Source organism: Typopeltis vanoorti, chromosome 15, assembly GCF_054136105.1.
Source record: "Typopeltis vanoorti isolate ZY-2024b chromosome 15, IOZ_Tvanoo_1.0, whole genome shotgun sequence".
Taxonomy (NCBI): Eukaryota; Metazoa; Arthropoda; class Arachnida; order Uropygi; family Thelyphonidae; genus Typopeltis; species Typopeltis vanoorti.
This window is the reverse complement of record NC_143563.1, coordinates 32,740,441-32,765,200: the sequence shown is the minus strand read 5'-3', so window position 1 is coordinate 32,765,200 and position 24,760 is coordinate 32,740,441. Positions and strand designations below refer to the sequence as shown.

Here is a 24,760-nt window from a genome sequence, read left to right as displayed (position 1 = left end):
ACAAACCCGGAAAAGCACCGCAATTCCCCCAGAACTACAGACCTATCAGTCTCCTATCAAATCTGAGAAAAATCGCGGAAAACATAATTCTGGGCCGCCCACAAAATGAAACGGACAAGATCGACCTAATCCCAAAAGAACAATTCGGATTTTGCAAAGGCCATTGCACAACCCAACAGGTCAACAGGCTTATAGAATTCATAACTACTGGATAGAACTGGAAACAACACACACAGGTGCAATCTTCTTGGATGGGGGAAAGCCTTTGACAAAGTATGGCACAAAGGCCTCATCCACAAACTAATAGCTGCAAAATAACCACTAAACCTCGCCAAAATCATAGAATCCTACCTGAAAGACCGAAAATTTCAAGTTAAGCTACGTGGCCTCAGATCCCCCATGAGAAGCATCACAGCAGGTGTCCCGCAAGGCTCCCTCCTATCGCCGCTACTCTTCAACATTTTCATCTCAGACATACCAAAAACAGCATCAACCACCATGGCTTTCTATGCAGACAACATGACAATACTGACCAGATCACTCAGGCCACACTTAGCCACACAACAACTACAAGAAGCAGCAACAAATCTTGAAGAATGGTTTCAGAAATGGAGGATAGATGTCAACGCCGACAAGAGTACGGTCATACTCTTTACAAGAAGGAAAGCAACCCACCACGGAGCAGTCACAATGTTCAACACTGATATCCCATGGCAAAAAGAAGTAAAATATCTGGGAATTAAACTGGATAACCGACTCAGCTTCAACTCCCACATCTCACATGCCTGCAACAAAGCCAACTCAGCAATAGCTCAACTCTACCCGCTACTCAACCGAAGAAGCAAAGTCAGTACAGAAAACAAGCTTAAAATATACAAAACAATCATCAGACCCATACTAATGTACGGATCGCCGGCATGGAGCACACCTCCCCCAGCAACATCAAAAGACTACAGGTACTACAAAATAAATGCCTCCGAATGATCTTCGACGCCCCGTGGTTTGTTAGGAATGCTCTCCTCCACCAAGACGGAAACATGCCAGACATACCTTCGTATCTCAACCAGACTGCCGCCAAGTACTTCGCCCAGGCATCACTCCACCTCAACCATCTCATTCGTGATGCATCAAATTATGATGAAAACAACAGATCGAGACACAAACGCCCGAAGGCAGCTCTGATCATCGCTTCAAACGATTCTTCACAGCCCTAATTCGGGCGAGCCACGCGCTCAAAAATTTCTCATTATCAATAATCATAATCTAGCGATGAAGGGATAAAAGTCCAAGGGATTGACGTCCATCTCGCCATTTAAGTTAACAGTTAACAGTAAACCATGAAAACAACACATTATTACCTCGGACTTCACGTCGATGAAGTTGGAACAACTATACAAACTACCTACACAATAAACTCAGGGTAATGTGAACTATATTAATTACAAAACATTGCTTCGATACACATAAAAATACTCATTTATAAAGCATTATGCGAAAACATTTTAGGACACGCATTTTGGCAGACTACAAACTTAACAGATTACAATCGTTCCAAAATACTGATATTCTGGGATCGAAGAGAACAGCCCATACTTATACGGGCAATAAGGAACACAAAATATTTAAGGTGAAACACTTATGTCACTGCACAGTCATGCTAAAACATTACTTCAGTTTAATCTACAGACGTGAAATATCTATTCCCCTCTGAGCTACTTGTATATAGAGGTTAATGACTTCATATCATTTGCCTTAATACGTATCACTCGTATACAACTTCTGAACTTTGTATCTCAGAATGCATACCTTTACACATTTCCACATTAAATCGACATCCATTATTCCCCTACTGTCAGCCTATTCAAATCGTCATGCAAGCTCTCAACATCACCTTGATTAACTATTATTCTACCCAACCTTGCATCATCAGCAAACAACTGAATATCTCTCTTCATATCATCTCTGTATCATTTATGTACAAATTAAACAATAATACTCCAAGTGCAGAACCTTGCGGCACACAACTACATCACTGGGCTTCTGCTTCATCCCAGACTCTGCTCCTCCATACATTATAAGTGTTCACTTCCAGTATACTAATGACTACTTCCGATATTCTTATTACGTGTAAATACAATAAAGTTATTATTGAAAAAAATGTAACTTATTATTATTCTTCCTTCATTTAGTTCAATATCTTACTTCTGGAGCCTAGTCTATTAACTGTTCTATGCCCAACCCAAACTAAGCTAAACTGTACTGCTCAGTTAACTCATTAAATGTCTCAATCTGAGACACATGTTATTATTATTATTATTTGACACCTCTAGGGGGTCCAAAGACTATCGAGGGCGAGCACATGCTCTACAACTCCACCACCTCACTGCATCTACAACAACGCCATCTACCGACTACCACAACCACCACTCGTATTTCGAAAGACAACCACAAACATCCATGCCCACGGCGGGATTCGAACCCACAGGCTTTTGGCTGGAGAGCGGACACGCTAACCACTCAGCCAACCACGCTGGCTGTTAACTACATGTGTCTCAGATTGATTTGTCTGTCTTAGTATAAAAAACCCTACTGGCACTGTATGGAGTGAGCTAACTTACTTTCTATGAAAACTGTAGCCAAACCATCCAAAGGATACATATTGCATTGCGTATTCTTTCAACTACACAAAAATTTGAAATGTGCAAATTAATTAATTTTTTTATTTAACATCTGGTATATTTAAATAAAACAATACTCTTAATTTACATCAATAATGAGTAATTCATAATCAATGGATATACAGGTACGAAGCAATAAAATGCGTAAATGCGGTAATAGAATGGGTAGCTCGAAATAGAGATTGAATACGCACATTTCTAAACAGCCCTCTGTGATTTAAATTCTGCAATTGGACGGTACAATTAATGAAATAAATGTGTTGATGGTGGTAGTCATGAAAAATGAATGTTTGTTTACTCGCACAGTTTATTCCTTTTGTTCTGTATTATAAACAGCATTGAAAACTTCAACATGTCATCGGTTGTTGGGATGGAATTGTTATATTTTGTAGTGCAAAATGATATAAATTCAAAAGAAGAAGCTCTAGTTGCTTTATTTCATTGGCTTATGATACAAAGTGGAACAAAATGCGTAGGTATTGGAGATGAGGTACGTATGTTTTGCGATGTTTGCCAAAGGTTCTTACTGTTTAGTATGCAGTATGACAAATAATCATATAGGGTAGTTCTTGTTGATATTTTCTGTATTTAATTCTGTAGAGAAACTTTACGATTAATTAGCATTTGAAACATCAGTTTCTATTTTGTATTATGTTCTAGGCCTCCGTGGGGTTGGACGTCGTATCCCGGAGGTCAAGTTTTCTAGACCAATTCACGGCAAAACACATTCTTCTCACTTCGCTATTCATGTTTTCCTTACGCAGCTTCCCAAAATGAACCCTACTTCTCCCACTTCCAGTTGTCATATGTGACAATTCCTGTATCTCAGATAGGCTTTTTTTCTCCCCGACTTATCTGTCATATCGTACTTTCTTTGCCTCCAGTCTGCAGAGTATATTCCATTCTTGGATGCTTATCTCTTGACTGTCAACAATGTTTACTTATCACCCAGATATCTTATTAATCAGATATGATGCAAAAATATAGATGAAACCTAATCAGTGCGTTATACTGTGAAGTCTTTTTCTTCTCCTTATCAGTGACCAGCAGATTTCTGAGTAACTTTTGCAACTTCAACCCAGAAGTTGCAAAAGTTTCCCCTGAACTTCAACTTACTATCCATCATCACTTCTAGCCACCTCCTGAAGCAAAACCTCACCAATACATGGCATTCCATTACTTCCAGCTGAAGTGCATGACTTTACACATAGCAACATTGAATTGACAGCTACCCAATAGCGCTGACTTATGCAAATCATCTTGGAGCACCATCACATCAAAGCTCTTACATTATTCTCTCAACTTTTGCATTATCTGCAGCAAACGAATATATCATCATGAACTATATCATCAGTATATAAATTAAATAAACATCAGCCCAGGGTAAAACTGTGGTATTATCCTGGGCTGATAATTGCTCCTTATATTTATTTTATTTTATATCTGATCCACACATGAAAGGCCACAAGACCTGTAGCACACTAGTGCCATGTGTGGACAAGAGGAATAGAAGAAAGCAGGAGTGTTCATATTTTGCTTGAACAGCTGAGGGTTGTAATCTCTGGGGAGGGCAGAGTGGGGGAAACTGTTCCAAAGGGCAGAAGTAGATGGAATAAAAGAGGAGGCAATAAAGTTGATTCAGTGAGTCTAAGGTAGACTATAAAAGGGTGGTGTTAAAAGAGTGTGTGTATGTGAGAGGGATTGAAGTGGGTTTGTGAGAGATCATCGATTAGCCGATTGTCCTCTTCTGGATAGAATCAAGCAATTTTCGAGAGGATTTTGATGCACCATCCCAGATTTGGAATGGTGCATCTCAGAACAGCTTGAAATATTAATATGCTAATGCTTTAATGTATAGTTTGATCTTTCGCAATTTTTTTTGGTTGTTCCCTCTTGTTATGTATCCAAAGAAGTCTTATTTTCTCCTTTCTTTTAGTGTTACATGGTGATCAGCATTCATTTTAGAAATTATGGACTTTACAACCATGTTATAAATAACTATTTTAATTTCCCGATGTTTCGATACAAGGACAAGCTGAGTTACATTTCACACAGTATGCTAAAGAAACAATTTGATCAAAGGTTATTCTACTGGCATGACCTCTATTGAAAAAAAAATACAGATAAAATTAAAAATTAATTAATTAATTAGAAACTACATCAAAGCTAAATTCCATTTAAGAAAACATAAGAGAAACATTCTTTCATATAGATAGTTTTCTTACAGTAACAATGATGTCCTATTTTTAACTTGACAATTGTTTATATTAGATTTAAGATTCTGGATTATCTACAGTCCTGTTTATAGTTAACTCTTAGGGAGAAAGGTTCCATGGGTAGAATATGTGCCTTCCATATGCTTGGGATTTTTAGACCATCATTATTGTTCAGATTGGGGTGGTTGATAAGAATCTGACAGGCTTCCTTAAGCCTCATCTCTTCTTCTTTATACCCTCTTTTACCTTGCGGTGTCGAGGGTCCATTGATCATCGGACCTCAATCCGTTTACAGGATAAGGTAGTCAGCCCTATGCCCTGGTATATCCTATGGCCTGTAGTGTTAAGTTCTCAAGGCCAGTTTGCCTGATTTGCGGGATGAAAAACCTCAGAATAAACCGAGGGAAAAACCCTGCTGTCCAAGCCCAAGACTGGCTAACTTGGCTATAGCTGAGGAAGATCCTTCAGCTCCTCACGTCACTGACGGAATCGAACCTAGGACACTCCTTCCCCAGGCATATGGTTGCGAAGCGCATAACCGCTAGGCTAACCGCGCTGACTAAGCCTGTGATAGTTATTTATAACATGGTTGTTAAAGTCCATAATTTCTAAAATGAATGAAGAAGTCTTCTATGAAGATGAAACTAGTTGCGCAATCTAATTAACTAAATAGCCTTTTGTATGCTGACGATCAAGTCATTTTTGCTGTAAATGAAGACCAATTACAGAAAACTCTACATGTATTGAACAAAACAATAGAACAGTATGACATGAAAAGCTCAATAAATAAAACGAAATTGATAACATTTCAAGGTAAAGAAATTAAAAGATGCAAACCAGTCATCCACAACAAAGTAATAGAACAAGTGAACAAATTTAAATATCTAGGAAATTACATAAGCCCCATGGAGAAATCGACATTGCATATAAAAAGCAAAAATTCCTAGCAGTTATTGAAACTTTGAACAGACACTTCAACAAACAGATGTCTAGAACAACCCACATAAAATTATATAAAATAATAGCCAAACCAATTCTGAAATATGCCAGTGAAACATGGACTTGGGAAGAATGAGATAAAAGACAAGTGGAAGCTGCAGAAATGAAGTTCTTAAGACTGCTCGCAGGCTATAAAAGAATAGACAAAATAAGAAATGAAGAAATAAGAAAATAATTATCCATAATTAACATAAAAGAAGACATCACAAACTATAGAAAGAACTGGAAAAACCACATAGAAAAATGAATGAGGACAGATGGTCAAATATTGTCTGGATATATAAACCAAAGGGACACCGATCAAGAGGAAGACCCAGGAGGAGATAGGCAGAAGACTTTTTAAACCCTTGAAAATGTTGCACACAAACAATTGCCTAACATGCAAAGCCAAGAAGAAGAAGAATGTATGAGCAGAGCTAATTTAAGGTGAAATGGCCACTTAAATAAAATGGATGAGGAAGGGTTAGCAAAACAGGCATTTGATGGCAAGATGGCAGGAAAGAGACCCAGAGTTAGACCAAGGTCTAGGTGGATTGATTCCATCAGAAGCCTTAGAAGAACAAAACGTTAGATATGACAATATTGGAGTGCTGAAAAATAAATCTAATTTGGAGGAAAATTGTTGACAGAAGATTGATAATTAAACCATCTAGTGCTGTATAGTATTTATAGTATAACCAAGTTTTCACTTGGTTATACTATAAATTAAAGATGCCAAGAAATTATATTCTTAGTTTAATCCTTTATCCAAGTGTAAGCAAACAAAGTTTGTGCCTGCAGTTATTTTCAGGATAGGGCAACTATATAGAAGTTGATGACTTCATATCATTTGCCTTAGTATCTGAAGTAGTGAGTGCATCCAATAAGAATGAATTTAAGGATAGGTTGCTCCACTGAGGAAGATCTATGCCAGATTGTGGTCTGAGAAGGCAGACAACATTCACAGCATGCATAGATGAGTGACTAATGAGGAAGAGATCCAGTGTATTCAGGGTTCTGTGGTATTTGGGTGGGCATATAAACAATTTGCGAGATTGTTTTATTATTGCAATTCAATATTTACTGAGGTCTCATCAGTGGGAACCAGGCCCAGAGGTGATACCAAGGTTGAAGTAATGCAGAAGAATGTGACATCTTTTGGCTACTCGTATATGAAAACATGACTTCTGCATTACTTCAACCTTGGTATCACCTCTGGGTAGTGTTAGGCAGAAGTTTTGGCTGATGCCTAGAAGGCATGCCTGTCATTTGGGCAGGATGCAAATATCCTGCTCTTAGCTCTCTCAAAATCAGGTTTTGATGTGGTCATAATTTTCTTGCAGCTATTGTGGGCTTTGGTGTAAACAGATAGGAAGATAGGTTGTGAATGCAAACCGGTTGTAGTATACCTGACTTGTGGAAGAACAAAGGTTTAGATAGGGAATGGGAATTTAGGGTGGAGTGTATAATAAATGTTTCCATCCCAGTAAGAATTATTTCAGTGATTTGTTCTGCACATGTTTGGTTCAGATGGCTGAAAACAGTAATCTGACCAAGGAAATGAGCGCAGAAATTGCAAGGATTGCTCCCCTCCCTCTCACTTGGCTTGTGAGTTGCTCCACTGAGGAAGATCTGCACCAGATTGTGGTCTGAGAAGGCAGACAACATTCACAGCATACTTAGATGAGTCACTAGTGAGGAAGAGATCCAGTGTATTCAGGGTTGTATGGTATTTGGGTGGGCATGTGAACAATTTGCAAGATTGTTTTATGATTGCAAACATCTTATTCACTCTACCTGCTTGATCTGTTCAGTTGCAAGAGGACAGCTAGCTAGTGTTGTGAACAAAGGAAAGGTAATTGAAGAGAATCAGAGGGGTTGTTGCCATTAGGAGAGTGGCAGAGACTGCATATGAATTTGTTAGAATGAGGTAGTGATTTTATAGCAAAAGTAGATCAAAACTAGGGGATTCCAGGTTGGATACTCTGGCCTGATATGTTGGAGTGAACATATGCACAGACCTCACCTCTGAGGCAGAACTCAAAAGAGTGTAATTGGGAAAGCAGATATGACTAGTGTTTTGAGGAGATTGAGATTTAAGTTTCTGTCAGGAAATAGGTGATGTTTTGCAGACTGAAGGTGAAAAGTGAACAACTGAGGCAGCATATATTTGTGAAATAGATCTGGAAGGTTCTGTGAAGTTTGCTGTTGACCACAAGTCCCACAAGTTCCTTGTTGTGAATACTGCCTTTTTTCTTGCTTCTTTTAGGTCAGATCTGGCTGAGCATCATACACATGATGCAGGGTTGTTGCTTTCCAAGAACACAGATCCTTAGAGTTCACAGTTAATATGAACGCATATCAGCTTGTCAGGGTATCAAAGGTCACTTATCAAGCATGAGAAGTTCGTTCCATCATTACCCATCTATGGTACTGATGTACTATAGGTTGATCAACCAATCTCTCGTGTATGGGCTCAACATTAAAAAATAATAATAATCTTCCCATGTAATCATTGGTCCGAAGCAGTGACACCTTACAGTTTTCTTGGGGTGAAAGTTGCATTGTTCAGTGAGTCTGCAAATGTCATCATTTAGCAATTTTAATTGCATCGATGTTACAGGCTGTCCATGCACTTGTACGGATAGACTGGAAAATGCCTTTTCTTTGTTCTGTATGTATCATGTACTGATAAGATTGAAAGTTTGACTGAAACCTCACAGATCCTTAGTCTGTGAGGTTTCAGTCTGCATCAAGGCAAATGAACCATCCTGTTTACTTAATCAAAAGTTGTCTCTCTTGTATGCTGCTATAATAAAATTACTGCCAGACAATTATTTTTTGTCCATGGCGGGAGAATTTGTACAGTAATCAGCAGACTGCCATACAATCCTTTAATTTGCAAAAAAAAATGCACTCTTAGAGGAGCTGGACATTAGGGTAGATAGTATTGTATAGATGGCATCAAATATGCTAGTATTGTGTTCATATATATATATATATACTACCATACAGCTTTTCTTTCTGCAAGCTTTTCACCATTCCTTAGTCTACCAGTAGCTCTTTCATGCTCATAGAATTGAATAAGGAAATTCTGTTGTCTTTCCAGACATGACAGTATCTTCACTGCTGAACTGTATACTATATAGCTTGCTTAGTTGCTGAAAGATTTTCCACTTAGTTATACTATAAATTAAAGATACCAAGAAATTATATACTTGGTTGAATCCTTCATTCAAGTGTAAGCAAACAAGTTTCCCCTTAACTATTTTCAGGACTGGGGCAACTCGTAAAGGTGGTATGACTTAGGCAAGTGATATGAAGTCATCCCACCTTTACCATGAGTTTCCCCAGTGAAAATAGTTCAGGCACAAACTTGTTTTCTTACACTTGGAATAAGGATTCAACCAGGTATATAATTTCTTGGTATCTTTAATTTATAGCCTGCTTAAACATGAGACTGCAACACTAGCAATAGTGAATATATATATATATATATATATATATATATATATATATACACACAGATTCACAGAGTTTCTTGCAGGCAGTAAATTTAGAGCTACAGAAACATCCAAGGCTCTCTCATATCCAGTATGATTTCTTTGAGATCTGAAAGGTACATTTGGGTGTGTGCTTGTATTAAATCCTAAGCCACATGGAGATAAAGGCAGTGTTTCCCAAATGTGGTATGTGTCACTTTTTTCTTAAATTTTGATTATCCTTTTGTTGTCATATTGTGGAAGATAATTGCAGGTCTATGCTATACGTAATTTTTCAATAATTAAAAAATCTAAAAGAAGTTTTAAGCATAAAATCTCTAGTCATGTATCGACTAACCCCCCCCCTCCCCCATTAGTGTCATGTCTGGTTAATTGCATAATCACATTCCAACCATGTTTCAGATTTTTTGCATTAAAATTTTAAACTCAGATAATTCAAACCATGTGGCAGAAGTCTGCTAAATTTTGGAATCATTCACATCTTAAATTGTAACAGTCCTCAGCGATTGTGTATCTGTACATATTTAGTCATGTTTGCATCACAAGTTGTGATGACAGATGTACAGGTTATACATACACATGTAATTCTCTTATGTTTTGTGTTAATCATGAAGGGCAGTCTAATAATAATATTTCTCTTTTATATTTAATAAACCCTTTACCAAATCAAACCTGAAATTAAATTGTGGCAAACTGGTCTGTAAAGAGAAAGTTGTTCTTGTTTGGCTCCTCATAGGTCATAGTCATCTCACACACTCTTTCTTATTGAGAAAGAGTGTGTGAATTAACATCAAACTCCTCGTTTGATGTTAATGGAGTCTGTAATAATGTCATCAACTTGAACAGATGCCTTTTGGTTCCAATATAAGTTTTCAATGATCCTGATGTCTTTACCATCTAATCCAATTCTTTTTAATAGTACAATCATTTTAGCATGTTGGACTTTGTCAAATGCTTTCTCGAAGTTGATGAAGCAAATGAATATTATCTTGTTTTGGTCAATACATTTTTGAAATAAGATCTGAGAACAGAAAAGGGCCTTCTTGTTCCCAAGCCATTTCTAAAGCCGAATTGGGTATCACTGATGGTGTCTTCACATTTTCTGTATATTCTTTTTTGAATTATTTTCAGAAACATTTTGAGAACGTGACTCATTAGGCTGATCATTCTGTAGTCATTACAAGTTTTCGCATTTACTTTTTTAGGTAGCATGATGAAGGTCGACTGTAACCAGTCTTGAGGGATTATGCCTGTATCATAGATCTTATTAAATAGCTTTACTAATATGTTAATGTTGTCACCTTCTAATAACTTTACTATTTCTGCCGGTATTCTATCTGGTCCTAGGGCTTTACCATTTTTAGCTGAGTTCAATGCACATTCTACCTCTGATTTTAGAATGCATGGACCTTCCATATGTTCATAAGTATTTTCTGGGTTCTGTCTGTCATCAGTAAAGAGTTCTTCTATATATTTCACCCATTCTTGTATTTTGTCATCCTTTTTGGATATAATTTCTCCCTTTTTGTTTCGAAGGATACAGAATTGTTTTTTCTTATATATACCTGAGGTCTTTTTCATCTTTTTGTGTAGATGAAAATTGTCATGTTTTTCCTGTAGAATTTCTATTTCTTTACATTTTTCATTCATCCAGATTTCTTTTGCTTTTTTGATCTTGTGTTTAATAATTTTCTGAACCTCTGTATATTTTGTTGGATTATGATTTTTATATGATCTGCATTAATCCATGAGAGAAAGAATTTCATCAGTCATCCAATCTTTCTTTTTTACTGCTCTATTAGGACATAAGGTATTGGTACATTTGTCTATGAAGACAGATTTCAATTTGTCCCACGATTCATCAACCCTCTTGATGTCATCATTCTTGATAAGTGCTAACTCTTGATTCAGATCTTGACTCAATTTGCTTCTTATCTCTGTGTTTTTTAATTTTCCCAAATCAAACCTTTTTTGTTGATGTTTCTTAAGCATAGCTTTCAGTCTAAGTTGTAACTCTGCCACCAGTAGGTTATGATCAGAAGCAATATCTGCACTAGGATAGGTTTTTGTACTCTTTATAGAACTTCGAAATCGTTGATTAATTAGTAAGTAATCAGTTTGGTTTCTGACTATATTCCCATTATTATCCTGTGGTGATCGCCAAGTATACAATCTTCAAGGTGGTAGCTTAAACCATGTGTTTGTGATTATTAGCTCCTCTTCCTGGCAGAATTGAAAAAGACGGTCACCTCTCTCATTTCTTGTGCCCAGTCCATGTTTGCCAACTACATCTCCACTTCTACTTTTCCCAACTTTAGCATTGAAATCACCCATGACTATGTTAATATCATGCTTTTTTGTATTTTTCATTAGTTCTTTTAATTGATCATAAAATTCTTCAATCTCGGTATCACTCTTGTCAGCAGTAGGGGCATCTAGTGGTTGTCCTTTCAGTTTTAATAGCATCATCCCTGAGTAAGGGATGAAGCTCAACAGTGAATTATTGATCTCTTTGTTTATTATTATTCCAACTCCGTTTTGATGGTTGTTTTCATAACTTCCAGAGTGATACATTGTCATGTCATTGACTTGAGTTTTGCCTGATCCTGGCCACCTAACTTCACTCATTCCTAAAATTCCAATTTCAAATCTTTTCATTTCTTGGATAGCATTTCTTAGCTTACCTGCTTCATACAAGGTTCTGACATTCCAGGTTCCTAGTTTTACTGAGCGCACCATGTTGAGCCCGGGGATTCTTCGCACCCCTGTCCATTTAAGGGACGCCGGTAACTCGGGGCCATTTGTGTAGATTTACTCACCATGGTGGTTAGTCTGGAGAGAGAATAGAGCAGTAGTTTCTCCATTTGCTTTCTGCTCTGCAGTATTACAGACGTACACAATAAACTGTATTGCCATCTGCAATTTTCTAATCACAAGCTTTACTGTCATCATGAGACTTCAACCTTGTGTCAGTACTGACAAAGCTGCTTCCCTTTGCCAGAGGATTGAATCCTTTATTTTTCCTTGTAACCCTAGGTAGGGGCCCTAACCGGGTACTGACAGCCGGAGCCAGCTGAGCCTGGGTTGTTTATAGAGGTCTACTCCTCTGAAGATTCTTCTGCACATTTCACTGTTGGGATACAAATCCTCTTCCACTGATTTGTCCGTTGTTCTTCACAGAGGTCCGTTAGCATCCCTGTAGGGAGGGTATAATATATTATATTATTATATTACAATTATTTACAATTATTACAATATATTACAATTATATTACAATTATAAATGGGCACACGAGTGTTGAAAGTTTTCAAGACACTGGATTAAGTAAAACGAGCTGCAGATACTGCAACTAGATCATCTCAAGCTTCCACCATCTATCTGTACACTACACCAATTCCAGGCAGATCATTAGACCAGTTTTATCCCAGTAGCAGTCATCGTGGAATAAAAAGATCAGTAATAAGCTCTATCGAATCAAACCTGAAATTAAATTGCAGCAAACTGGTCTGTAAAGAGAAAATTGTTCTTGCTTTGCTCCTCATAGGTCATTGTCATCTCACACACTCTTTCTTAGTGAGGGGCGATGATGATGTGTATGTGGGTTAGTTCTGTGGTGCCAGACTAACTATCATTCATAATTTATTGACTGCCTTCATTTCATCTGTGAGCACATTCATTATTCTAGCCATATTCATAATCTTCATTTTGATAAATTATGGAAACTATAATCGTGTTAAGAATAATTAATTATTTTAATATCCTGACATTTTGGCCTTAGTATTAAAGTCATCTGAAGCACACATATAGAGAGAGAAGTTATATTACATTTCAAACAGTATGTCAAAGTGACAATGATTTGATCGACTGTTATCTACTGGCCTGATCTCAAGTGAGAGAACGATTGATCAAATCATTGTCACTTTTGAAATATAATCTAGCTTGTCTCTATATATACAAGGGGGATACCCAAAAATAACTGGAATTTTTTTTTTTTTAATTTTATTACAGTTTATAATACCATGTTCTAATCTCCTTCAAAGTACTCTACATGTGAGTCAATGCACTTGTCCCAACTTTTCTTCCACTGCTGGAAACAGTTCTGGAATTGTTCAACTGGAATACTGTTTATGGCCTCCAGCACCTTTTCTTTCACTTAGTCCACATCGACGAATCTCTGCCCTTTCATAGTATTTTTTATCTGTGGTGATAAAAAAAAAAAAAAAGTCACATAGAGAGAGAGGTCAGGTGAGTGAACAAACAAGGTGCAAATTTAATTTGTGCCTTATTTGTGAATTTTAACGTCTGTTAAAATTCACTGGCAAACTCCATGACAAATTCGTCTCTTCAGAAACTTGCTCAGTGGTCTTTTGGCAGTCTTCATTCATTGTCTGGCAAACCTTTTCAATGTTTTCATCATTTCTGCTTGTCGAAGATTGGCCAGATCATGGTTGGTCTTCAACTGACATGTTCCCATTTTTGAAATGGAGAAAACCACTCATAGACCCTGCGTTTTACCTAAAGTGTCATCCTTGAAGGCTTACTGAAGCATAACAATAGTTTCAGCTGCAGTTTTCCCCAAAAGAAAACAAAATTTTACACACACACACACACACACACACACACACACACACACACACACACTGTTCTCTGTTTCTTCTGTTCCTTATGGTCATCTGTCACAAAATCACCAAAGTTGCTTGTAAGCACTAACAAAAAAGCAGCCAGAACAATGAACCAGTTCATACAGGATGATGCCACTTGCCAGATTGGCATGGAAAGCTGCATGCTCTCAATGCCTACTGGCATCAACTGTAACTAGAAAATTCACATGCACCAAGTTCAGATTAGTTCAGACTTAGGTCAAGTTCTTAGACAAGTTCAGATTTAGGTATATTATTTTAGGTATCCCCTTGTATATGAGAGTGTGCTGAAAAGTTGTGATAATCACCATGAAGGAATTTAGTTAGATCCTTGTTCTCGGTGTTTATCAGAACTTTTCAGCCCCCTCCATATATGTATAATCCAGATGATTTCCAAAATGTCAGGAAATTAAAGTAATTATTCTTAACATGGTTGCAGACACCATAATTTAACAAAATTAATGCTGATCACCATGTAACATTAAAGGAAAGGATATTCATAATCTCTTTGATCTTATACACTCAGTCAGATTTTATCAGACTTATAATGCATAGTTCCCCCTCCCCCTTTCAGATAAGTTTAAAAATAGAATTGTCTCTTTTGTTATTAAATTTTTACATAGAATCAGTATGTATAGTTTCAGCTACATCAGTTGCCTTAGTATTCCATAATGCAAAGCAACCCCCCCCCCTTTCGTGTGTGTATAATACTGTGCATTATGGAAAGGGCTGCTACCTGGACCAGCTTCGACCTTTATTGAGGTATGTTAAAGTATAGGGATACCTCTCCAAAAACAAAGTGATCTACAAGATCACTCTAAATCTCACTGAGTGACCCTAAAGGATCACTAAGCTCATCACTCCTCACCTGAATCACTCCAGGACAAGAAACTCAGTGGTGGCCCCACTTGGTGACAGTCAAAAAACACCACCAGGCAGAGCATCTCTACTCCCCAGGAAAAAAGCTACCATCAGTAGGAGCCAGATCCAGAAGAGATACCAAGGTTGAAGTAATGCAAAAGTCACATATTTCCCATATACAAGTCGTAAAAAGATTTATCAACTTATTATTAAATTATTCTGGATCAGAGATAGATATTGAAAGTTTTATTACTTGGTTAAACTATAAATTCCACATGCATTTATATTATTAATTCTTTATCCAAATATAAGCAAACAAAGTTTGTGTGTGAAGTATCTTCACGACTGGGCTACTTGTATATAGAAGATAATGATTTCACATGAGTTACCTTAGTATCCCATAATGCAAAGCACCCCTTTCAAATGTGTGTAATGCTGTGCATTATGGGAAGGGCCACATATCCCATATATGACTTCTACATTACTTCAACATGGGGTATCTCTTCTGTGCCTTGCTCCCACTGACAAGACCCGAGACCTCAATAAAGGTCTGGGGTAGTGGCTCTTCCCATAATGCATAGCATTATATGAAAAGGGGGGGTGCTTTTGCATGTTTCAGATTATCTTTCAAGAAGTAATTCAGAAGAGATGAAAATAATATGATGTTATGAATAATGCCTCTTTCACTTATGCCAATGTAGCACCTTTTTTCTTAGAGAGAGAGAGAAAATATGGAATGGAAAATATGACATGAAACTCTAGAAACCCGAGATATAAATGCTGCCCAATAGAAAGATAATTTTTTTTATATTTCTCTGTTTCTTTGAAATGTTGTCTAACTGAAATGCATACCTTATGTTTTGCTTGTTAGAGTAGTTTTTAATTATATTATTAAAACAGTGTATTAAGATACTTAATATAGAAATTATTCCTTTGTAATACATATTACTTGTAATAATGTTTACATTTCTTTCTCGTTTCTTCCAACAGACCTTTCATATCTTCTCTGATACCATATTTGTCAGTACTTAAACTATTTGTAACTACCAGAACCACCATCTCTTTTCCTTTCTTTTTTGGTTTTCAATTACGTTTGTCATATTTTTCATTTTTGCTCCTGGGAAACTAAAAGTGGTGACTCCATCGGCAAGCGCAAATTTTAAAATTGAGTACCATACCATATGATCTCTTTTTTTAGATTTTAACTGACTTACCTTGTTGTTATTAATATTTTGACTACCAAGTTCAGTACTTTCCTGCCTATTCTTGTTCTGAACCTTTTTCTTATCCTCTCTAAGTTTAGTCAAATGTTTTTCCACCTTTTCCAATTCCCTGGTATTTGAATAGTGTGATGACTCAGTTCTCTCAGATTTTGTTATTATTATTATGTGACACCTCCAGGGAGTCCAAAGACTCATCAAGGGAGGGCACCTACTCTACAACTCTCCACCAACTACAACCACACCAATGCCATCTACCACCATTGCTACTATTTCCACAGACAATCGCAAACATCCATGCCCACTTGGGATTCGAATGTGCAGCCTTTTGGCTGGAGAGTGGATATGCTAACCACTCTACCAACCATGCCGGCTAACTGGTATTCCCTAGGTGGCACCCTCCCAAGTACTAACCAAGCTGAGCACTGTTTAACTTCGGTGATCAGACGAGAACCGGTGCATTCACCGGGAGATGACTGTATAGATGTAAGAATGTTAAGACAAAAATTATCATAGCTATTTATACATAGAAAAGATATATCCAGGACCAAATCTTCTGTGTTCCATTTGAAGAAATTCATTCTCGACTTTGATAATCTCAGTTGGAATTCACAATGACAGAAGAGAAACAAATTGTAACCCCTATATACACAATACAATTTTTACACTCTTATTTCTTCATTAAATTAAAAGTAATACATTTTCATGTGCCACACTTCAAAGTACTGACTTTATTCACCCATATCAATGGTATATATCTCTATGTTCAGAGTGGGAGATCATGAATGTAGCTGTAGAAGTAAGCAGGATTGATGGTACAGTTGAGTGCATGAAAGATAATGCAACTGACAATAATGGTAAGACAGCAGGTGCAACTGGCAATGCTTTAGCAGCTGTGAACACTAAGACAGCAAACATACAAACTAACAAACGTGATTAAAATAAATGGCAGTGAGAAAGTAATTGAAGAAATGAAAGCAGAGTTTATAAAGATGAGGCAAAAGATTAAGCGTATGAAGAATGAACTGGGGAGAATTACAGATTTATATGGAAATATGAAGAAGAAAGAAGAATGGGATATTCGAGAGTAGCTCTTTATGAGGATTCAATGATTAGAGATGTGGTGAGTGAAAAGGTGCACGAGGTTTGTTTTTTCCAGGAATTAGAATGAGCTGGGTGATTGAAGCATTGGATAAGAGGAGTAAGCAAGCCAAAGAGTTGGTACAAACTGTTTATTATTATTGTTATTATTATTAACATCTGACCTCCATGGAGTCAGAGACTAATGGGATTGCACACAAAGCTCATCCAATCATGTCTGAAACTGATTCAGTGTGCCTACATTCGCAACACTCTCAGGAAATGTATTCCACTCACCAAGCACTTCATGTAAAGAACCTTCTCCTCATTCCTCTGCTCACACCCTCATACTGTTTCCAGTGATGGCCTCTTGTTCTACCTCCCCTTCCCATTCTATGAAAAGTCTCTTCCACATCAACCTGATGAGAACCCCTGACTAGCTTGTATGTCTCAATCATATCCACCCTCCTCCTATTCACATGGTTTTGCAATTTATATTCTCTCAATCTGTCCTCATACTTCATATTCCAAAGTCCACTCACTTTTGTGAATCTTTTCATTACCTTTTCTAAATTATCCTTGTCACCATGAAAACTCAGTATTAATAAATATATTATTATATTTCACTCTTCTCAATAACCTCCTGATATTCACCTTACTTTCTCTTTATGTCAACTTAAATCATTTTGTCTCTATAAACTAATTCTCTTGCACATTTCGTCTTCATGTCCAAAGCATGAATTATCTTGCTCATTCTCCCACCTGGATAACAGATCTTATGGAATCTCCATACACTGCTATTATCGAATCATTTGACACCTCTTTTACCTTTTTTTTTCTTTCATTCTATTCTTTTATGCACACGTTCATTAGTTTCTACTAAACATCTAATATTACTCTGCATATTCCTCATTTCATTTTTCATTTTGAATAACTGTTTCATCAACTCTTGCATTCTGACAATTTCACTTTGTTACTCCTGTCATCTCGCTACCTCCCATTCTGCTGCATCTTACTTCTGTTTCCTCAGTTTCACTAGCTTTCATTCCATTTATGCTATCTTTAATTTCTTCAGTTTGTTTTGCATTCATTAACTTAAGTGTAATAAAATATTGCACCTCCTACAAATCCATACTTTCTCTTGTCTCCCATCGGTCTCTCCACAAACACATCTTTTGCATTTTACCACAGATACATATCATTTTTTGAAAGTATGTTGTTAATGGCATTTGATTTTTGCAGCACTTGCCTAGTCGCATTGGTCGATGCCTGCATGGTTGATCTTGTGAGTACTGCCATTGTATTCTGTTTAAAGAAGGCAAGATTCAAAATTTCAATTAATAAAGTCAGTAACAATTCTCCAATGTCAGAAATCATGCAGACACACAAAGTTATCAAAAATAAACAATACTACACTAAAATTCAGGCAATATCGCCAATTATTACTAAAATGGCACTTATCTTTTACAGAGCTCTTTTTTGGTTAGATTGGTAACACAGAGAAGGCAAGGACATAAGCTGTTGAGGAGAGTGAATGATAACACTATGGTAGGTAAAGTAGTCAGCATGTTGCCTAGGTATGTTAACAATGAATTGAAAAGGCAAGTGAAGATTATAAATGATATGCTAGCAGAGTTGTGTGATGAGAAAGGAGTTCATTTTGTGAATGTGTGGGATGAATTTGACAGACAGTGCATAAAGGGAGGAAAAGGACTACTACTATTCATGATGGCAGAGGAGTTGTGCCCATCTAGTGTGGAGATGCAAGGAGCAAATACTGACTGTAGCTGCCAAGTGGAAGTGAACAGGTCGAAATGTTTAGGAGGGTGTTGCTGTAGAGATTTGATAATGTGGAAGGCAGTGAGAAGAAATTGTTAAGGCAAATTGGTCTGGCTAATAAGAAAAAGGTGATCATTGTGAGTGATTTCAATTATGGTAATAAAGATTGGAATGAAGAGACAGCATTTGGAACCAAAAAGAATCAATTTCTTGAGTTTTTGATGGACAGATATCTTAGGCAGTACGTAACAGAGGATAAGTCTCAGATTTGATTCTCATTTTAGGGTATTATTGTAAATGAAGTGTCAAATCTTCCTCTTGTTGCTGAAAGTGATCATGAAGTGATCATTTGGGCAATGGCCGTCCATATCAGGACTTCTGTATGAAAAGATTATGTGTAACAAAAAGTGACTTACTGCTGTATCATGGAATGAGGAATCGGATGGGAAGGAAATCAGTGCTGCTTGGTCCTTACTCAGGAACTGTCTTGACAGAGGTGGTCTCTGAGTGTATTCAATACTACTTTAAGGTAGGTATAAAATGGATTACTGAAGAGGGGAAACATTTAATCTGGAATAAAGTATACAGGCTGCAAAGATGAGTGGAAATAATCAGTTACATGAGAAGTACAAAGAGCAAGCAAGGAAGGTGACTTGCTTGGTAAGGGTAGCAAAAAGTTCAGTATGAGCAGCAGCAGTTATCAAACAAGGCCAAATGGAAACCTGGTGAGTTTTTTGATATCTAGCTAGTAGAAGGAAGGATGATGTCAGTCAGTGATAATGGTTTGAATGATAACCATTGAGGAGTATATAGTAAATATGTTAAATGAGCAATTCATTAAGAATTCCTTCCTTGTGAATGTAACATAATGCAGAACTTGAGAGTAGTGGGAATGGGGGGGGGGGAGCTACTGATGGTAAGTCATCAGAAGGTATATGAGGAAATGAGTAAACTTGGTGCCAGTAGGGCAGTATAACTTGATGGTATATGTCACCATGTGTCTTGAGAGAATGTTCCAGAGAATTAACATCTTTATCTCTTTAACGTGAGTCTTAGATTGGCCCAAGTACCGAAGGAGTGGAAAGATGACAAAATTGTTCTGCTTCATAAAGGGATTGGTAAGACTAAGGCCTCAAATTATAGTCTGTTGGTCTGGAATTGTAGTCAAGGTATTAGAGTAGCTAGTGTGGACAAGGATTCATAACTGGATTGGCAGTAAAATTCTCTTTGATGGAAAGCGTGCATTCGCTAAAGAAGATCATGTTTTAGCAATCTTCTTACTTATTATAACAAGGTGACAAATGCATTGGACGAGGAGGGAATGCATGCACAGGAGTATATTTAATTTTGCAAACTGTTAATTAAATTGGAACAGATGGGATTGAATGGTAGATTAGTGCATTGGATTAGACATTGGCTGTCTGATAGGCTTCAGCAATTGTATATGGGAAGCAATATCCCAGAAGAGGAAAGTCACTGATGTGCCCAGAAGTTTGTTTTGGGACTGTTGTTTAATTTATATGTAAATAACACTGGGAAGGGTTTGCAGTTGTTTGCAGATGATGCAAATTAGGGAAAACTATGAGGAGTAGAATGGATGCTGTAGCCTTGCAGGTAGACTTGAATAGACTTGATAAATGGGTGAGTGTGCAGAGCTGCTAGTCAATGTAGCAAAGTGTAAAGTGTTAAAATTTGGGAAGCAAAAATGGGATCCAGAGTACAAGATTAGTGGGGGATATCTTAGAGGAGGTGGAGAAGATGAAAGATCTGAGTTTGATAGTAGATATGGATCAGAAATTTTGGGGACATTTTGCCAAAACTGTTTTCACAATTTTAGCGCGGCATATTATGGCAATGTTGTGGAGAACACTGACATGTATAAGTAAGGATGTTATGATTCCATTGTATAAGACTTCAGACTGCATATTGATTACTGTGCACAGATTTACTCACATGGTTTTCAAAAGTATCAAGAATTGTTGCAGAGGGACCAAAGACAGTTAATTAAGTCAGTTTTGGGTCTCTAGAATGTTGAGTATGAAGACAGATTGAGAGAATGCAAATTGTGGAGCCTAGTGGATAGAGGGGAGAATGCGTTTGACACATAAGTTGGTAAGGGATAATTTGTGTGTATATTGAATTAATGCAGATATTTTTCATAGAATGGTGGGAAACAGGAAGAGAACAAGAAGCGATCCCTGGTAACTATAAGTAGGGTGTGGATAAGGGGAGGGGTGAGAAGTAGGTTTTTTTTTGTGAAGAGTGGTAAATGATTGGAATACATTGCTTAAAAGTATGGTGAGTGCAGAGATGGCTCATCGTGGTGTGATGCTGTGTGCATATGAGAGTGGGACTTCCTGTGATGCATCTCTTGGCTCTGTGGATGTCTGGTGGTGATAGTAATAATTCCCCACTTCTTCATCCATTTCTTCTAATTGTTTTTTACTTATGAGTATGAGCCAGCTATTTTGAGTAAGCATGTGCATATATAGTTTTGCAAGAAGTGAACATACTTGCTATTTGTGATAGCACATATTTTAAATGAAACTCGCATTACAGCATTTATCCAATTTTTAGTTCTTTGATTTTGCCTGCCTGTTGAAGCAAGTTTAAGAAAAAAATTAAAAAAAAATTAAATAGTGAAATGTTCTCTTTTTGAAAATTATGGAGACAACTACCGTGTTTGAATAAAAACTTTAGTTTAATATAACTAAAATCTACATTCGACGTTTCGACCTTTATGTCAAGATCATCTTCTGGAGCATACAACTATACACAGAAAACAAGCTACACTACAATCAAACTGGTTTGTTAAAGATACTGACCAACCGCTGCAACAATTGTTGGCCTGACCTCTGGTGAAAAAATTGTTTTTCAACAATTGTTGCAGCAGTTGGTCAGTATCTTTAACAAACCAGTTTGATTGTAGTGTAGCTTGTTTTCTGTGTATAGTTGTATGCTCCAGAAGATGACCTTGACATAAAGGTCGAAACGTCGAATGTAGATTTTAGTTATATTAAACTGAAGTTTTTATTCAAACATGGTAATTGTCTCCATAATTTTCAAAAATGCATTCGGATCACCGTGTAAGCTTAAAAGAAAGGAATGAAATGTTCTGTTCATAATTAGTAATATTTTCAGTGTTATCAAATAATTTAATATCTCACTTGTTGGGTAACTCTCAATTTTCAGAAATTCACTGATCAGTATATTTTAATACACTTCAAAGAAATACCTCAATGCTATGGTTGTTTCACAGTTAACAGAATGGTTCCATTACTCCTAACTGTTACTGATGAACCAAAGTAAAGTAAATTTATCTCATAGATATTTTTAGTGTTCTCTGAATGCCATCAGCAAAATTAATCTTTTAAAAGTATGAAGAAAGGGGGGGGGATAAGAATGCTTTGATACTTTATAACCCATCTGTTAAGTGGTATATGATGGGTATTGCATGATGTAAGAACAACCACTACCAGTATTGAGACCTTGAGTAGCCTATAATAAGCAGTGTGGGAAAAAAACTTTTTTTTTTTTTGGTATGTATTGCAGGTTTCCTGGATTTTCTCTTACTCCATTCATAAATGATACGTGTATTGCAAGTTTATAAGCTTTTGTTGGTAAGATTGACATTGGGGGATGGGAAGGGAATTGTCTTAAAAATATTTCAATTTCTCATTGCAAAACTCAGTTACAGGAGCCAAAGTCCAAATAATTGAGCAGTAGTTTCATATTTTAATTTATAGCTTTTAATAGATAAGCATGCATGAATTAAATAAACAGGATGAAATTTGTTGCATAAATTCTTGCTCTCTTTTTTTTTAGTGGCCCAAAGATGTTGCTGAAAATAAATCTGAGCGGCTACCAGCAAAATGGAATCAAAATAAAGAAACTTATTCTTTAAGGTACATCAGTAATAAAATGCCTACAACTCATTTCTTATTAAAGGTTGTAAAAGCTGGCAGTTCATCAGTAATTATTAATGTCATGGTAATATTTTTTTTTTATTATTAAATATAATGGATTTAAATTATAAAATCAATTGCAGTTTTGAAAATTTACAGATTTGCCAATTTACCAGAAAAGTCACCAGAATGATTATGAGAATATAACCTTCAGCATCAGAGTTGCCTTGGTTTGCACTATTTAAGACAATAGTTCTGCCTAGGAATTCATATGTTCATCATTTATTAGTATTTAAATTATTTCCAAAAACTTCTCTCTCTCTCTCTCTCTTCAGTAGCTGCAAGCTTATCAGCGCCTAAAGGGATCACATCTCATGGAACTGTAGGCTCCACCCAAAATTTGTGCTAAACTTTAGCCTGGTAGACATGTGTTAGTACTGCCACCACACCTAGTCCAGTTAGCATGGTGACAGATAAAGCCTGTTGTCATGCATAGGTATGACAGTGTCACCAGAGACAAAATAGAAAAGAAGAGAGAAAAACTCTGTGTTCAATATCATTAGCAATCTATATCAGAAAGTCATTTCATCATAAGTGAATGCTCAGTAAGCACATTCAGTAGTTTGGCTTCAGTTTGGCAGAAGAAAGATATTAAAATGGATGATATTATGGATCTAGCCATATATAAAAAGAAACTTGGTTTTAAAAGTTTTTCCAGAGAACTTATGAGAATATAACCTTCTGCATTGGCTTTGCCTTAGTTTGCACTGCTTAACCTAGGAGTTTTGGCTTGTTGCTGTTTTGAACTGTTGGTTCTCAGAGACCAGGTAGAAACTAGAGAGAGAGCAAAATTCCTTTTTGCAATACCATAATTATACTATGTCGGGAAGTTAAATGCATCATAAGTGAACTCTTGATAGGTGCACCTTCATGTGAAGCACCTTTTCATGGTTGAGGGGACCTACCTCCTAGTAATGGTACTGGCTCCTTTCATTCTTATTTATTTTATTTACTTTTTTGTTATCTGTTCTTTTCTTCCCATATTCTTCACTCTACTTCTCCCAAGTCTTTTTTACTGTTATGTCCCCCAGATCTCCATCAGTGGGATCCAGCACCTCACCATTATGTTTTCTGTGCAGTGCAAGGAGTAGTTTTGCACTACTTTGGCCTCTGCTTCAGCAAGATAGGACAATCATGGATGTCCTGGCCAGGATCAGTCAGCTAGTGGACTCACCTGCAAGGATAAGCAGTTTTGCACTTACTGCAGCGAGTGTCCTTTATGGTTTGTGGACAGGGCCCAAGGCTTGCTGTGGTGCCAAGTATGGTATCTAGGGTAGCCTTAGCATACCACTCCTGAGTGCAGTCATTGCTTGCCAGAGAGTGGACATCCATGTGTGGGGGAACTCTGATGCTGAAACAAACTCCCTTTGAGTATGAATAATTTTTATCCTCTAGTTTGCCATCTAGTGGGAAATGCTCTTATGCTGAAAAAGCAACTGTAAAGAAAATGTCAGTATAGACCTTATCAGTCAGCCTTCTCACATTGACAACATCCCCAAAACGCTATGTTTGCTTGCTGTCTCTTTATAACAGTGATGGCGAACCTTTTTACCTAGGTGTGTCAAACATCTTTTTTTTAAAAATATTGACATTGTTGATGTGCCACTTGCATACATGCATTATAAATTTAACTACATAATCATAGATGGTGACTTATACATATCATATTAGGCTATTTATTTAATAGGACATTGATATACAATCTATGAATTCATATTATACAATTAATTTAATAAACTGAAATGAGTGAAATTAGTTTTTTCATCAGAATACCAATATTTTTCAACATCCAAGGTGTGTCACCTGAAACCCTCAAGTGTGTCAGTGCTGACACACGTGT

General features: G+C 36.8%; 1 protein-coding gene across 1 annotated transcript in view; it reads left to right on the top strand.

Moving 5' to 3' along the window:
* Positions 1–2,900: 2,900 nt before the first annotated feature.
* Positions 2,901–24,760, top strand: part of PI31 (Proteasome inhibitor 31 kDa) — a 144,158-nt gene continuing 122,298 nt past the window's right edge. Inside the window, exons 1-2 of the mRNA XM_090405623.1 lie at positions 2,901–3,168; positions 22,781–22,945. Of these exons, the coding sequence (XP_090261749.1) occupies positions 2,965–3,168; positions 22,781–22,945 (369 nt within the window). The 5' untranslated portion in view covers positions 2,901–2,964. The remainder of the gene's footprint in view (positions 3,169–22,780; positions 22,946–24,760) is intronic.